This window comes from Haematobia irritans, chromosome 1 (genome assembly GCF_050003625.1).
Source record: "Haematobia irritans isolate KBUSLIRL chromosome 1, ASM5000362v1, whole genome shotgun sequence".
NCBI classification, from domain to species: Eukaryota; Metazoa; Arthropoda; class Insecta; order Diptera; family Muscidae; genus Haematobia; species Haematobia irritans.
In genome coordinates this window covers 235,549,941-235,567,093 of record NC_134397.1, presented here as the reverse complement: position 1 = coordinate 235,567,093, position 17,153 = coordinate 235,549,941, and the positions used below count along the sequence as shown (strand labels likewise).

General features: G+C 27.8%; 1 protein-coding gene across 1 annotated transcript in view; it reads left to right on the top strand.

The window, feature by feature from the left end:
• PolA2 (DNA polymerase alpha subunit B) overlaps window positions 1-17,153 on the top strand; it is a 461,246-nt gene that overhangs the window by 399,043 nt on the left and 45,050 nt on the right. Inside the window, exon 4 of the mRNA XM_075297490.1 lies at window positions 8,865-8,938. Coding sequence (XP_075153605.1) covers window positions 8,865-8,938 — 74 coding nt within the window. The remainder of the gene's footprint in view (window positions 1-8,864; window positions 8,939-17,153) is intronic.

The window sequence follows — 17,153 nt, the reverse complement described above, 5'->3', positions numbered from 1 at the left end:
TTTTTTGTCTTTAGGTTTGTTTTACTTAAAGCTTCCTGTTTTAATGGAGACCGCCCAAAGGGCTTGGGCATTAAAGGGTTGACCCAAATTGGAGATATTTTCCGTTGAAGAGCAAATATTATTTGTTTGTAGTTAAATTTTATAACTTTTCCGAAATTTTTCACAGTCTATTGAAATTTTCTTTTTATTAAGTATGTCCCAAACATTTTATGAACTAAACGTGGCTATAAAGTTCAATGACCGTACATATAAATTCAATATGAACTAACGCAAAGGCAAATTTTCTTACGATTTATAAAAATAGTAAGAATGAACTACACTATGGCTAAAATGGTCATGATTTGGCGCCAATGGTTTTGTTCTTTCCTTTTACGAGGTTCATTTTTTGTTCTATGAGAGAGTGTAATGTCATGGGTTGTAGTTAAAAAGTACAACAGGGCATTAAATTTTCCTGGTTTTGACAACACTTCTGTGGAAATCTCAAAATGTGGAGTATAATTTAGTTCAGTTTTCGCACGAGGTAGTTCATTCTTGCTATGAAACAGTTTATTTTTCTCTGTGCAGGTATGCAAACATAAAATTCTTTTTATTTCTACATTATTATTATATAAAAGAAAACTCTTCCTCTTTATTCCATGGCCTACAAAAGGGTGGACTAGAAACGGACACAGGCTTCTATTTTGGTGCGCTGATTTATAAGTTAACTCAGCTTTGCTAAGATATTATTCTACAATTGTGAAACCATTTCGTGAGGACTCGGGCCTAAATATTACCGCCTTATCAGTGTTCATCACAAGATTTGGACAAAATGGAATAAATATAGAAATGATGATGGTAAACCTTTATTTTGATCTACCACCCAATTTTATTACTTGAGTATTTAGAAGTAAATTTTCGTTCATAAATACATACATGGTGGTATGACAACAATGTTAAATGTTTTTAAATTTTTAATATTTTACTGATTTTCTACAGCAGAGCCTATTTCCGTATTTATTTTTTATAAAAACTTGCCAAAAATATATTGAGGATTTTCGTGAGGAACTTAAATTTAAATTGTAGATTTTTGAGGAGCGTCCTAATTTGAGGACAAGAGCCAAAAAAAAATTGCTGATAACATGGAGTAATGTTGACGGCTCTTTATCTCCGAGTTCCGTTTCACGCAACAGACGTTTCAGCCATTTTTCTTCAGAATCCATTAACCGTTCTTGAATACTTCTCTTCAAGGTTTCGTACATCTCCGTTTCGGGTAGATTCAATATTAAGTCGCTTATCTCAGAAAGAACGTTTGCTTCAATGGCTCCAACGATTGCATGGAATTTGGTTGAATCCGATGTTATTCCAGATGTAATGAATTGACTCTCAACTTGCTTGAACCAAATCGCCGCGTTATTTTAACAGAAACATTGGAAATTGCAAACGCTTCTGTTGGTACACGCAAAAAAAAAAACTTTGGAAAACGTGTACCGAAAACGTTTTTCTTTTGTTAGAGTTTTTTGAATTGCTTCGAAAAGTATACACTTTTATCACCAAAAAAATTCGTTTGTTACTAAATTTTTATTTTTTCTATAAAAAAAGTTATTTTTGAACCACACAGTCCATTTCTTTTATATCAAACACTGTTCTTTTCTGACTTTAGGTTTTTAATAAGACACATTTTACAGTTCATAGTAAAAATTTGATATAGTAGAATGTAATGTTGAACATTTTTTCGGAATCTTCTGACCATATCTGGAATATATGTAAAAAAAAAAAACTTTGGTCGAAGCAGGGATCGAACCCACGAACCTTGGCATGCAAGTCGGACGTAGCAACCAATGCTCCACGGTGCCCAACTATATGCATTTTTCTGTTAAATAAACTTTGTTTAATCGGTTCATTGGCGCCGCAAGCTATGCTATATAACTAAATATAATTTATGTGGGTAATTGTCTATTGATGACAATAACGGCTACATAGCTCAGTGGATAGTGTGTTGGCTTACACATTGCATGGTCCGCGGTTCGATTCTCCGTCCAGGCGAAAGGTAAAAAAATTTAAAAATTTATAAAATCGTATAATTTCTTCTACATTGTTTGTATTACAGAAAAAGGTGCTAAGAACTAAAAAACTTCGTGGAAGCGAGAAAGATGTGAGGGAAAATGCAATTAGCCAGAAAAAAAATTTTTTGAGTTAGCCTTTATGAAATTGTTTTTACATCCTGGAAAAAAATAAACGTTTTTCACAAAAAGTATATATTTTTCTTCCAAATACACTTCCTTTCAACGAAAAGCAAATGAGAAACGAACTTTGTTTGTCTAAAATTTCGTTTGGGAGGAAAGAATTATTTTTTTTTTCGTGTATCGGGTCATCCAAAATAGAATTCATTAATACATTTCCCTGAGCCATTCCCCCTACCGGTTCTCGTTCTCTCCTCTAGGAGAGATCGTTTGTCAGGGTCACCAATTGACGTGGTATTTTGGAAATTAAGGCAAGCAACAAAAATTCAATGCCTACACGCTCACAAAAAAATCGCTTCTGTAACATATACTCCCAAACATATTTTGCTTCAAGCATATTTATATTTTTGGGTATTGCCCAAACATTTATATGTTTGATCTCTTCCAATATATAATATGTTTGAAAGCATATTGGTCTAAACAATATATGTTTGGGTAGTCTAAGTTCCAAACATTTTGTATTTTTGCATCCAAATTCAATAATGTTGTCTTCCAAAAAACAATATGGTATTATGTGAACATATAATATGTTTGGAAGCATTTTGCACCCAAAAATATTATATGCTTAAAAAAATTCTCCCAAACAATATTGTGCTCAAAATTTTATTTATTTATTTATATATTTACAATCATAATGAATTATGAAAATAAACAGGTAATATAGGTGCTAACAACATAGGTTTTCGACCTGAATGCTCAAAATTTTGTTTCTGCCCAATAGTATATTCCCCCACATCTTTCTCACTTCCACGAGATTTTTTAGTTCTTAGCACCTTTTTCTGTAATACAAACATTGTAGAAGAAATTATTCAATTGTATGATTTTTTTTATTTTAATTTTACCTTTTGCTGGACGGAGATTCGAACAGCGGACCACACAGTTTGTAAGGATCAAAGAAGTAGCTGATCAATTGTCCAAGGAAAAATAAAATGTTAATTTTGTAATAACAAGCAACAACCACCAACTTAATTCAATATCGCTCCCTGCTAAATAGCGCTCCATGCTACTAAACACATATATGTTTATAGGCTATTTCTAAATTAATATATGTTTGCATCCAAGCATATTATATTTACAAACATTTTATGTCCCAAACATAATATGTTCTAACATATTAACATATATGTCCCAAACATAATATGTTCTAACATATTAACATATATGTCCCAAACATGTTATGCTAGTTTATGAACATTATATGCTTGCACTCAAAAATATTGTGTTTAAAAATTTGTGTTCCAAATATATAATGTTTATAGCCAAACATATGAAAAACAGTCTTTTTCATCCGTGTATGAAAAACCAAGATATAACAAATTTAATTAAAAGAACTTCCTGGGTAGTTAAAATAAAGAACATCATTGGGAGTGCATCTTTTGGAAGTGCTTTTAAAGTTGTGCCTTTGGGAGAACTTCCAAATTTTTTTGCTGGGGGGGTTATTTTTACAGAAACACTGGAAATTGCAAACGCTCCTGTTGGTATCGGGCCATCCAAAATAGAATTCATCGATACATTTCCCTGAGCCATTCCCTCTACCGGTGCTCGTTCTCTCCTCTAGGATTTCTAATTGGAGAACGAAACATCTTCTTAAAATTCGATCGTTTGTCAGGGTCAAATTAAGGCAAGCAACAAATAGTCAATGCCTACTAGATATTATCTTGCAAATTTCAAACATTAAAGCACAAATATAATATACTAACACTACATACATGACAAGAAAGGTAATGGTAAAACTACTTTATTAATTTTTTTTTTGGTTTGAATATAATGAAGTAAAATGAATACAAACACAAGTAAGAAAATTCAAATCTAAGGTCTTTATGATTTTACAATTAAATATCTTTCTCTATACTCTCTCACTCTCTTTAATCAACATCTCTTAACATATATATGTTTGCACGAACATTTTAAAAGAATATATTTTTATATCCTCATATTATGTTTATGAACATGTCCCCAATATATGACACACATATTTTTTTACACCCGAACATATGAAAAACATAAATGTTTGTCCATGTAGCAATTAGTAATTTATTTTTATTTGGTCAGTGTATAATGTAGGGTTTGTTTACATTAAAAACCAATTAAACTTCTACAAACACTTATCCCAATCAATGTTCTATGATGTGAAAATCAACAATATAGCAATATTTTATTACGACTCACTGACATTCGATAGTTTGCTTGAACCTGCATATTATCTAATCTCTTCACGTTAGCTATTTCTATAAACGACAGGTGTTAACTTAAGCCTTACATGTATTGGGGCATTATTGAAAAGCAGATGTAAGAGCTTGCTAAGGGAATGAAAGCAAATTTTTCTGTCTAACACTGATTTACCAAAATTGCAATATTAGAGACAACACCCAGAAAAAAGGGGCTCTAATGCCAACTGAACTTTATTTTAGTTCATGAAGATTAGTTGATTTTAGTTAAATTTTGCACAATATGAGTAAATGTTCCTTATTTGAATAATTTTTTGCTAACTTTAATGACGTGAACTAAAAATATGAAAAAAAAGTTGTATACAAATATAGTGCACAATTTTACTACAAAATAAAATAGTTCATATTTTCCTAAAATGGCAGAAGTTTTCTTAAATTGAGTTCATAAGTCTCTCAAATGAGTAAATTTTACTAAAAATGTAACTGTCTTGAACTTCGTACAGCCCTAAAGACATTTTAACAATTTTTAAATCCAATTTTTTCTTTCAACATATGAAACTTTCTTGGATAACAGAAAAAAAATATTATTTTTAAACAAATTTCTTTAGTTTGACAAAAAGTATTAACTTATTTATAACATGTTGCAATTAGAAAACTATTTTAGTTAAAATTTTCTAAAATAAACCTACATTTTCTTCCACGGTGGGACCACTTTTTTTTTTTGGGTGAAACATTGGATCTTTTCTCAGAAATTCAGGTTTTTGATTAGAGGGGAATTACTTTTGTCTAAAATTTCGTTCGGGTGGAAAGTATTTTTTCTTTAGTGCAATTGTTTAGATATTAAATTTAGTAGAAAAAAATAATTTAATAATTTTTATACATTAAATAAATATACTTTAGGGTTACTAAAGTGCGCACTGTAGATTTTAAGAAACAATCAGAAAAAATGTGTACGTTTTAAAAATTTTACTGAATTCTACGAAATCAAGTTTGTTGTATTTAAAACATCATGACGCAGTTTTAAAAATCTATAGTTATTCTGTGTAATGTGAAACCAAAATTGAAAATCAAATTTTGCCCGAAAATTTGTGAATAATTAATATTTACCGGAGATAAAAGTAATGTTGGTAAAAAAACCTCTGTAGTATTAAATTATCACTATTCTCTACTACAATCAAATTGTAAACAAAAACTTAGTTTAATTAGCACTGTATCTTTTTAGATATAATCACTATTTTTGCAAAAAAAAAATACAAAAGAAGGAAGCAAATTTTAATTTTTCGCTTTTTCAGTTTTTTTCTTCATATGCTATCTTTAAAATATAGTGTTGAAAAACATGTCCTATATTTGAACGATTTTTTGCTTTGTAATCAAGATGCAAAAAGACAACAAATTTAAAGACAATTTCATTAAATTTAAAGAATTTTTCTTAATTATTAAAGTCAAGTTAACATTAGCCCAAACATTTTTTCTTTCATAGTATGATACCCATTTTTAAGTGAAATCACTTAATTATAAGGACAATACGACTTCATTGAAAAGTTTATCGACTTTTGGACAAGGAAAAAAACTTTATATTAGAGTAATGCGTCTTCTATGCTAAGCAAAGTTTGCATTCTTATTTTAAAGACATGAAATCTTTGACCTCACGACAATATTTTTTTCAGTGTACATGGAAAAAAGTATAGTTTTATAGGAAGAATGAACTAACTCGTCCAAAAATTGAACTAAATTGTACTCCACATTTTGAGATTTCCTCAAAGCGTTGTTAAAACCAGGAAAATTTAATGCCTTGTTGTACTTTTTAACTGCTGTTCACGAAATTACATCCTCCCATAGAAGAAAAAATTATCTAAAAGTAAAGAAGAAAATCATTGGCACCAAATCATGACCATTTTAACCATACTAACTATTGGGAATCATACGACAATCGAATCGTGAAAAATTTCGAAAAAAATAATAAAATTTAACTACTAGACAATAATTTTTTTCCAATGAAAATAAGTTAAATTTAGCGTTAGTTTAACTACGGTATTTTTTTGTGTGTATGTTGTTTTGGAGGAATTGGTGTTCTTGTACATGCAAGGGTTAACCAGTGTTGCCAGTATTTGGGATTTTTCCCCAAATCGGAGATATTTTTTCGTAAATGGGGACGAATTTTCTGAGTTGGGGACTCGGGGATTTGGTGGTGAATTTCCATAAAATTGGGAATTTTGTGGGGATTTTTTTTCAAGAAATCGGTTAAATCTTAAAAAATAAATTATGTCTATAGGCAATTTTGTCAAAATTCTATTTCTATAGAAAATTTTGTCAAAATTCTATTTCTATAGAAAATTTTGTCAAAATTTTATTTCTATGGAAAGTTTTGTCAAAATTTTAATGCTATAGTAAATTTTGTCAACATTTTATTTCTATAGAAAATTTTGTCAAATTTTTTTTTCTATATAGAAAATTTTGTCAAAATTTTAATGCTATAGAAAATTTTGTCAAAATTTTTTTCCATATACAAAATTTTCTCAAAATGTTGTCAAAAGTTTATTTCTATAGAAAATTTTGAAGTACCTCTGCAAAATCTACACAGAAAAAAATTTCACGAAAAATTTTCCAATTACAATTTTAATTGAGTTTTAAAAAATATTCAATTAAAAATTTAATTGATTTAACAAATTTTTTAATTGAAACAAAAATCAATCACAAAAATCAATCACAAAAATAAATAGTATCAATTACTTTTTTAATTGGATCAATTAACTTTTTAATTGACCTTCAATTAATTTTTTAATTGATACAATCATTTCTGTGATTGAAGACATTTCAATTAAAAAATTAATTGGATCAATTAATTTCGTGATTGAATCAGACAAAATTTTTTTTTTGTGTGTACCAAAACATCAAAAATCCTACCAATCAACAAAAAATCTACAATTTCTGGTAGAATTCTACCAACTTTGGCAACGTGTCTACTACCCAAATTTACTACTTGAATATTTAGAAGCAAATTTTCGTTCATAAATACAAGGTGACCGAATTCATATCTCCAGCATTGGAAAGACGATGACCAGTCTCTTGACACTGAAAAAAAAGCATACTCGGTTCCAAAGATTTTGTCTTTACTTTAAAAAATTTGGTATTGATTCCGAGCCAAAGAAGCGGAGAATACAAGTAAGGATACTTTTAAGACACAATTCTATTTTAAATTTAGGTTTTGTGTACTTGCTTCTAGAAAGCAAATTTTAATTTTTCGCTTTCTCAGCTTTTTTCTTCATATGCTATCAAAGTCCTTTAAAAACGAGTTAACGGCAACTTTATTTTCCAAATTGGGACTCGACTTCCAGTAGAAATTATGCTATGCTTGAAGTAAAAAACTTCTTTAAAATAAAGTTTTGAAAAACATGTCCTATATTTGAACGATTTTTTGCTTTGTAGTCATGATGCAAAAAGACAACAAATTTAAAGACAATTTCATTAAATTTAAAGATTTTTTCTGAATTATTAAAGTCAAGTTGACCTTAGCCTATAAATTTTTTCTTTCATGTTAAGATACCCATTTTTAAGTCAAATCACTTAATTATAAGGACAATACGACTTCATTGAAAAGTTTATCGACTTTTGGACAAGGAAAATAACTTTATTTTAGAGAAATGCGTCTTCTATGCTAAGCAAAATTTGTATTCGTATTTTAAAGACATGAAATCTTTGACCTCACGACAATATTTTTTTCAGGGGATGTTGTGGTTCGAAATCTTGATTTTATTGCAGCTTGCTGGATTTGACAAAATTTAAAGTTTTAAGTTATTATTGATTTTCTACAGCAAAGCCTTTTGCTTTATTTTTTTTTTCAAAAAAAAAATTGTCAAAAATGTATTATGAGGAATTTGTATTTAAATTGGGGATTTTTGGGGACGAATAGATCTTAATTTGGGGGCAAGAGCCAGAAAAATACTGGCAACACTGGGATTAACTGGAATTATTTTACTTCATATTAAATTAATGTTAAATATAAATAAAAACTGCTTCATTTAAATTTGTTAAATAGTGTAAAACTAACACTTTAGCCTTTTCTATTTTTGTTTTGATCGCAATTTGATGATATTTATCTTTCTTTTTCATATTTTTTTATCATTTACCCAAGACCATCGAGTGAAATGAATTGTGAAAATGTTTATTCTTCAATGACTATTGAAGATGTAGTGTCCATCTGTATTTATGGATGTTTAGCAATTCTATTTTATACCCATTCATATCCAGTTACTACCTCTCCTAGTTGACTTTATCTGTTTTGAGAGTCAGATCGAATGAGGCAGGCTCTGTATAGCATATCATATTTTTATGTTTTGCACTATGCAGTAACTCTGCACAGTGGACAATGGCATTTATGGTTATTCGTTAAGTTTATGCAGTCATTGATTCGTTCCTTCATCATTCATTTGTTATATCTGTTTTTTTTTCTTCTTCTCTCGTTTCAATATTGTTTCAGGCTAAAAGTGCTTTGGCCAGAACACCTGCTCGCCAGAATGAAACCCTCTTCAGTCCAGCAAGTTATTCACCAATGTAAGTACATTTGTTTTTCCATATTTATTTGTGTTTTGTTTTCTTTTTTCAATTTAAAATTCGAAATGATTCTATTGTTATATGTTTTTATATGGATAGCGTTTTATATCGATACCCTACACTGGATGTACGTTGTGAAGAGAAAATATAATTCTTACAAACCTACTGTAAGGGTATTATTTTTACAACAACCATAATATAGTTAGGATAGTAGTCCTCACGGGCAAGAATTCAATTATTACACGCCAAAACAGAAACATTCTGTGTTTAGTTACTGTTTTATGGAGAAGAGAAGAGGATAGAAGTTTTTCTACAAGCATTACTTTCTAAGTACATCGAAGAATCATGGATACAATTTTTTTCTCTTCCAATGAACAATTTTTAGATTGTTCATTAACTATTCGCCGCTTTAAACGAAAAAATCACAATATTTTATTTTGGGGGTCCAAGTGCTAATATATAATTTTACTCAACTTGAGTAGGATATTTTTCTGCAATTATGAGGACTCGAGTGTGAGGATTTGATGAGAAATGATGGAGATCGTTTACCTTCGTATTGGACCGAGATTTTTCCAAAATTGAACCATGAAGCTCCGTTAGTACTACGTTAACTAACGAACTTTTAAACCGTATTATGTACAACTTAACTACTGAAAAATTGTTCAGTCAAAGTTAACCGGAGGGAAGATATGAAAATGACCGTTATAGCTAAAATTTTTTCAAAATTTTACTTTGATAGAAAATTTTGTCAAATTTTTATTTCTATAGAAATGTTTGTCAACATTTCTTTTCTATAGAAAATTTTATCAAATTTTTATTTCTATAGAAAATTTTGTCAAATTTTATTTCTATAGAAAATTTTCTCAAATTTTATTTCTATAGAAAATTTTGTCAAAATTTTATATCTATAGAAAATTTTGTCAAAATTTAATTCCTATAGAAAATTTTTGTCAAAATTTTATTTCTATAGAAAATTTTGTCAAAATTTTATTTCTATAGGAAATTTTGTCAAAATTTTATTTCTATAGAAAATTTTGTCAAAATTTTATTTCTATAGAAAATTTTGTCAAAATTTTATTTCTATAGAAAATTTTGTCAAAATTTTATTTCTATATAAAATTTTGTCAAAAATTTATTTCTATAAAAAATTTTGTCAAAATTTTATTTCTATAGAAAATTTTGTCAAAATTTTATTTCTATAGAAAATTTTGTCAAAATTTCATTTTTATACAAAATTTTGTCAAAATTTCATTTCTGTAGAAAATTTTGTCAAATTCTTCTTTATATAGAAATATTTGTCAACATTTTTTTTCTATAGAAAATTTTATCAAATTTTTATTTCTATAAAAAATTTTGTCAAATTTTATTTCTATAGAAAATTTTGTCAACATTTTATATCTATAGAAAATTTTGTCAAAATTTTATTTCTAAAGAAAACATTTTATATCTATGGAATATTTTGTCAAAATTTTATTTCTAAAGAAATTGTTTGTCAAATTTTTATTTCTAAGAAAATGTTGTCAAATTTTTTTTCTATAGAAAATTTTGTCAAAATTTTATTTCTATAGAAAATTTTGTCAAAATTTTATTTCTATAGAAAATTTTTGTCAAAATTTTATTTCTATAGAAAATTTTTGTCAAAATTTTATTTCTATAGAAAATTTTTGTCAAAATTTTATTTCTAAGAAAATTTTGTCAACATTTTATTTCTATAGAACATTTTGTCAAAAATTTATTTTTATAGAAAATTTTGTCAAAATTTCATTTCTATAGAAAATTTTTATTTCTGTAGAAATTTTTGTCAATATTTTATTTCTATAGAAAATTTGTCAAACTTTTATTTCTATAGAAAATTTTTGTCAAAATCTTATTTTTATAGAAAATTTTGTCACAATTTTATTTCTATAGAAAATTTTGTCAAAATTTTATTTCTATAGAAAATTTTTTCAAAATTTTATTTCTATATATTTTTTTTTCAAATTTTATTTCTAAGAAAATTTTATCAAAATTTTATTTCTATAGAAAATTTTTGTCAAAATCTTATTCTTATAGAAAATTTTGTCACAATTTTTTTCTATAGAAAATTTTTTCAAAATTTTATTTCTATAGTAAATTTGTCAAACTTTTTTCTATAGAAAATTTTTGTCAAAATTTTATTTCTATAGAAAATTTTTGTCAAAATCTAATTTTTATAGAAAATTTTGTCAAAATTTTTTTTTCTATAGAAAATTTTGGCAAAATTTTATTTCTATTGAAAATTTTTTCAAAATTTATTTCTATATAATTTTTTTTCAAATTTTATTTCTAAGAAAATTTTGTCAAAATTTTATTTCTATAGAAAATTTTTGTCAAAATCTTATTTTTATAGAAAATTTTGTCAAAATTTTTTTCTATAGAAAATTTTTTCAAAATTTTTTTCTATAGAATTTTTTTTTTCAAATTTTATTTCTAAGAAAATTTTGTCAACATTTTATTTCTATAGAAAATTTTGTCAACATTTTATTTCTATAGAACATTTTGTCAAAAATTTATTTTTATAGAAAATTTTGTCAAAATTTAATTTCTATAGAAAATTTTTATTTCTGTAGAAATTTTTGTCAATATTTTATTTCTATAGAAAATTTGTCGAACTTTTATTTATATAGAAAGTTATCGCAACATTTTAATTCTATATACATTTTTACAAAATCTTCTTCCTATACAAAATTTTTGCATAATTTCGTATCTATATTGCAGCCCACTAGCTAATGACAAAAATTGTATTTATATTTTTTTTTTAATTTTTAAATTATTACTGGTTTTCTGCAGCAGAGCCGATTTGTTTATATTTTTCATAAAAAGCTTGTCAATAACTTATTGGGTATTTGTGCGAATAATTTTAATTTGAATTAGCGATTTTTTTTTGGACGAAAGCGTCCCAATTTGAGGGCAAGACCCAGAAAAATACTGGTAACACATCGTGGTAATCGAAATAAAGACTACTTCCAAGAAATTTCATTTACGCTTAAGGAAATTTATATAAACAAAATAAAAATTATTTTTAACTTCAGATAAACATATTTTATCCATGTAATGTTATAATAATCAATACGACTATAAAATAATAATTAACATATTTTTTTTAGTACGGACAATTTTCTTCTCAATTAAAACTGTGATGAATATTTCTTTTAAAAATAGGATCAATAAAATTATTGTCGACGCAATAAGAAAAATTAAATGATCACAAAAAATTTACTTAGTTTTTATGACAATTTAGTGGTACTAGATATATCTACGAACCTATAAAAATATTTTTTGTTTTTGGCTGCAAAAAAGTCAATAATTTGAATGATCTCTAAAAATATGTACATTATTTTTCCAACCATGCAATTGTTTCAAATTTTATTATTTAAATATCAGAGCATGTTTGTCGTATTTGAGGACCATTTAAATGCATATTACCACTATAGTTTAATCTTTTCACAAAATCATGTTTATGCGACCATTACATGCTCCAGATAAGCATTAAATGGCTGCGGTAAACATATGCACACATGTGTTTTCTATGCTTGCAGATACTAATCTACACGAGCCTAGCTATACGTGTTTCATTGCCGGTCAGAGCGAATTCCCATAGCCTTCAGTTTAAATCTGGCAGGGGATGCTATGAACCAATTAAGTTTAAATTCTTGCCTGTAATTAAATTTATTTACGACAACCGAAACATTTGCTTGCCTCTAAATTTGTTTCGGAAACAAGGTCACATTACATAAAATTATTTTTTTCCATGTATAAAAGGATGGATAAACACTTCATCTATGCCTCCAATTTGTTGATAAAGATAAAGAAAAGAGATGGTATTTACTATTCGTCGTAGATCATACATAATACCGCTTGGGGTTTCCTGCAAAATATATTTTATGTTGACATAGCATGGCTCACAGTTAGCAATTGCTAGTTGCAATAAGAGTGAATTGTGCCCTCCCCCCCTATAATATCACTACCTCTTCTCCGATCCCCTTCAGATGCGGGTATTCTTATTGTCAGAACATTAAATCATAAATTTGCAATTGATCATAAATACTTGCCGGAATACGATGATGGGGTCTATTATCTATTTGTACCATAAAGTAAGAAAGAGTATCCACAGAGTCAGTAAATGCTATCGGAAAGCCTTATCCTTGTGGACAGGCACATTCCATGTGAGTGTTCAAATACAAACTTGGATGCAATTGCAATTGAATACCCCTGCAGTATGAGTATGGATGTGTGGTGCGATTGGATTTAATGAACGAGAAAAAAAAAACGAACAAATACCAGATACCATACAAATTCGCAATTGATCTATGATTTATTGTTAATGCCGCAAAATAGAAGAATTAACATTTATTTTATTCAACAATACCGCAAAAGAACAATTTTTCCAAAAGATTTGATTTTATTTTATAGCCCATCTACTTACAAACTTAGACATTGTGAGGTTTCTCTCGAAATTTTCTCTTTTTTTTTGGTATTTTTGCAATAAAGCCATAGAATTTTATTTGTTTAGGAATCTCTTACAAGAAATGAGGCCATAAATATGTTTGTGAATGTTTTTTTACGCGAAACTTTGATTATATTCAAACTCCTTAATTGTATTCATTATTTACTTTGAGGCATTATAATGAAAGATTTATAACATCATTTTCATGTTCATGTGAATGGTTATATTTTCCGGTGGATATAGTTTTTTTTTCTTTTTTGCTATTGTGAATATTAAAATTTATGAAAATAATAATTCGTTGAGTGGAGAAAATAATACAAATAAAAACTTCAATTAAAACATACGGGGTTATATGTATTGCAACCAATATCAGTTTACTATCATTTCTAAATTACTCATCTCTGATGTATTCCAGTGACAGTTAATTTTATTGTTTACAAAAATACAAAAGCAGTTTGATCTACTGCATTCAGAAATAAAGTTATTCGTAGTGGAATTCAAGAGTGCACAAAAAAAGTTTGCTTGGATCCAAAGATTTTGACCTTCCCTTAAGGATTTTGGTATTGATTCCGAGCCAAAGATGCGGCTTCTTTAAAATAAAGACATCTTTGACGGACCTCCCTGGCTTTAAATCTAGGATAAATAAAATTAGATACAGATCTCATTCATCGAATTGTTATCCTCTTTTTGCGATATATTAATAATGCTATTTATGTACAAACAAATTCCAATTTAAAATCCAAATTATGACAGGTACTTCAAAGTAAAAACAGTTTTCTTAATGTTAAAAAAAAAACTTTAAATCAACGATGCGAATCCTTAAAATAAGTCTTATCTTATATTTGAAGAAATTTTATCTTAAATTTTAAGATGCAATATGTCAGTTGAGTTAAAGAAGATTTTTTAAATTAAAAATGTTTTTCTTTATTTTAAGGAAAATTTGCCTTACTTCAAAGATCTACAACTTCAGCAGAGAGAAGGACAATTTCAAGATTCGTGTCCTAAATTTAATGAAAAAAAATTTTGAAACAAGGATTATAAACCTTCAACCAGCATACATTCACTATTACATGAACATTTTACCGTTAAAAAAATTGTCAATCGCTCAAAAAAAAGCTCATGTTCAACGTCTGTGACATCGTGACGGGTGATGAATCGTGGATTAACGCGTATGAGCCCGAAAGTAAACAGGATTCCAAATAAATTGTGCAGTTTGTGGCCGAGTTTACCAAGCTCATACTGTACACCTTCGATTGGCCACCACAACTCAAGCGCTGACGATGGTAATGGCGAGGGCCGCTCGTATTCATCGACCGTGGGGTCAAAATAAATGGAGAATATTATGGGGAAAATGTCCTAAAGGTCGTATCGAAGCTCTGTGCAAACAAACAATTCGGCCGCAGACCACGGTCATTCCAACAGCACTTAGGTTAGGTTAGGTTAGGTGGCAGCCCGATGTATCAGGCTCACTTAGACTGTTCAGTCCATTGTGATACCACATTGGTGAACTTCTCTCTTATCACTGAGTGCTGCCCGATTCCATGTTAAGCTCAATGACAAGGGACCTCCTTTTTATAGCCGAGTCCGAACGGCGTTCCACATTGCAGTGAAACCACTTAGAGAAGTTTTGAAACCCTCAGAAATACCACCAGCATTACTGAGGTGGGATAATCCACCGCTGAAAAACTTTTTGGTGTTGGATCGAAGCAGTAATCGAACCCATGACCTGGTGTATGCAAGGCGAGCATGCTAACCATTGCACCACGGTGGCTCCCGCGGTGCAATGGTCAGCATGCACTTAGAACCATCGCATCAATCACGCGTTTTTAAGTCATTCTTGGTTGAGAATGAGCCAAACTACCTCTTTCGTACAGGGTGTGATGATTTTAAAATATCTACAGAAATAAAATTTTGAAAATATTTTCCATATAAATAAAATTTTGACAAAATTTTCAGTAGAAATAAAATTTTGACAAAATTTTCTATAGAAATAAAATTTTGACAAAATTTTCTATAGAAATAAAATTTTGACAAAATTTTCTATAGAAATAATATTTTGACAAAATTTTCTATAGAAATAAAATTTTGACAAAATTTTCTATAGACATAAAATTTTGACAAAATTTTCTATAGAAATAAAATTTTGACAAAATGTTCTATAGAAATAAAATTTTGACAAAATTTACTGTAGAAATAAAATTGTGACAAAATTTACTGTAGAAATAAAATTGTGACAAAATTTTCTATAGAAATAAAATTTTGACAAAATTTTCTATAGAAATAAAATTTTGACAAAATTTTCTATAGAAATAAAATTTTGACAAAATTTTCTATAGACATAAAATTTTGACAAAATTTTCTATAGAAATAAAATTTTGACAAAATTTTCTATAGAAATAAAATTTTGACAAAATGTTCTATAGAAATAAAATGTTGACAAAATTTACAGTAGAAATAAAATTGTGACAAAATTTTCTATAGAAATAAAATTTTGACAACATTTTCTTTAGAAATAAAATGTTGACAAAATTTTCTATAGAAATAAAATTTTGACAAAATTTTCTATAGACATAAAATTTTGACAAAATTTTCTATAGAAATAAAATGTTGACAAAATTTTCGATAGAAATAAAATTTTGACAAAATTTTCTATAGAAATAAAATTTTGACAAAATTTTGTATAGAAATAAAATTTTGACAAAATTTTCTATAGAAATACATTTTTGACAAAATTTTCTATAGAAATAAATTTTTGACAAAATTTTCTATAGAAATATTTTGACAAAATTTTCTATAGAAATAAAATTTTGACAAAATTTTCTATAGAAATAAAATTTTGACAAAATTTTCTATAGAAATAAAATTTTGACAAAATTTTCTATAGAAATAAAATTTTGACAAAATTTTCTATAGAAATAAATTTTTGACAAAATTTTCTATAGAAATAAATTTTTGATAAAATTTTCTATAGAAATAAAATTGTGTCAATTTCCTTCCTTATTTCCCAAAAAATCCAAAGAGAATGGGCCAAACTACCTCTTTCGTGCAGGGTGTTATGAATTTAACATTTCTACAGAAATAAAATTTTGAAAAAAATTTCCATAGAAATAAAATTTTGACAACATTTTCTATAGAAACAAAATTTTGAACAGAAATAACATTTTGACAACATTTTCTGTAGAAATAAAATGTTGACAAAATTTTCTATAGAACAAAATTTTGACCAAATTTTCTATAGAATAAAATTTTCTATAGAAATAAAATTTTAACAAAATTTTCTATAGAAATAAAATTGTGAAATTTTTTTGGTAATTTCAATCATATCGCTATTTGTGGTCGAATTGAGTATATACATCACAGTATAAATGAATGTAATTAAAAAGCGGCACGGTATGACAAAAAAAGTGCTGCAGAAAAAGTAAAAAGGTGGCACAAAAGTATCACCGCTTGAAAAAATTGGCAAATTTGCCACTAATGTGGCACAATGGTAACACTGACCACAAATAGAAAACTTCTATCTTACTAATCAATGCGGCTCGATTCTATCTTTAACTCAATGAGAAGGGATCTCCTTTTTATAGCCGAGTCCGAACGGCGTTTCACATTAAATTCAAACCCCTTGGAGAGCCCTTAAAACCATCAGAAATGTCATCAGCATTACTGAGAGCGGATACTCCAACGCTTAAATACATCGTCGAAACTGGGATAGAAAACATGATACGGGCATGGTAACCTTTGCGCGACAGTGGC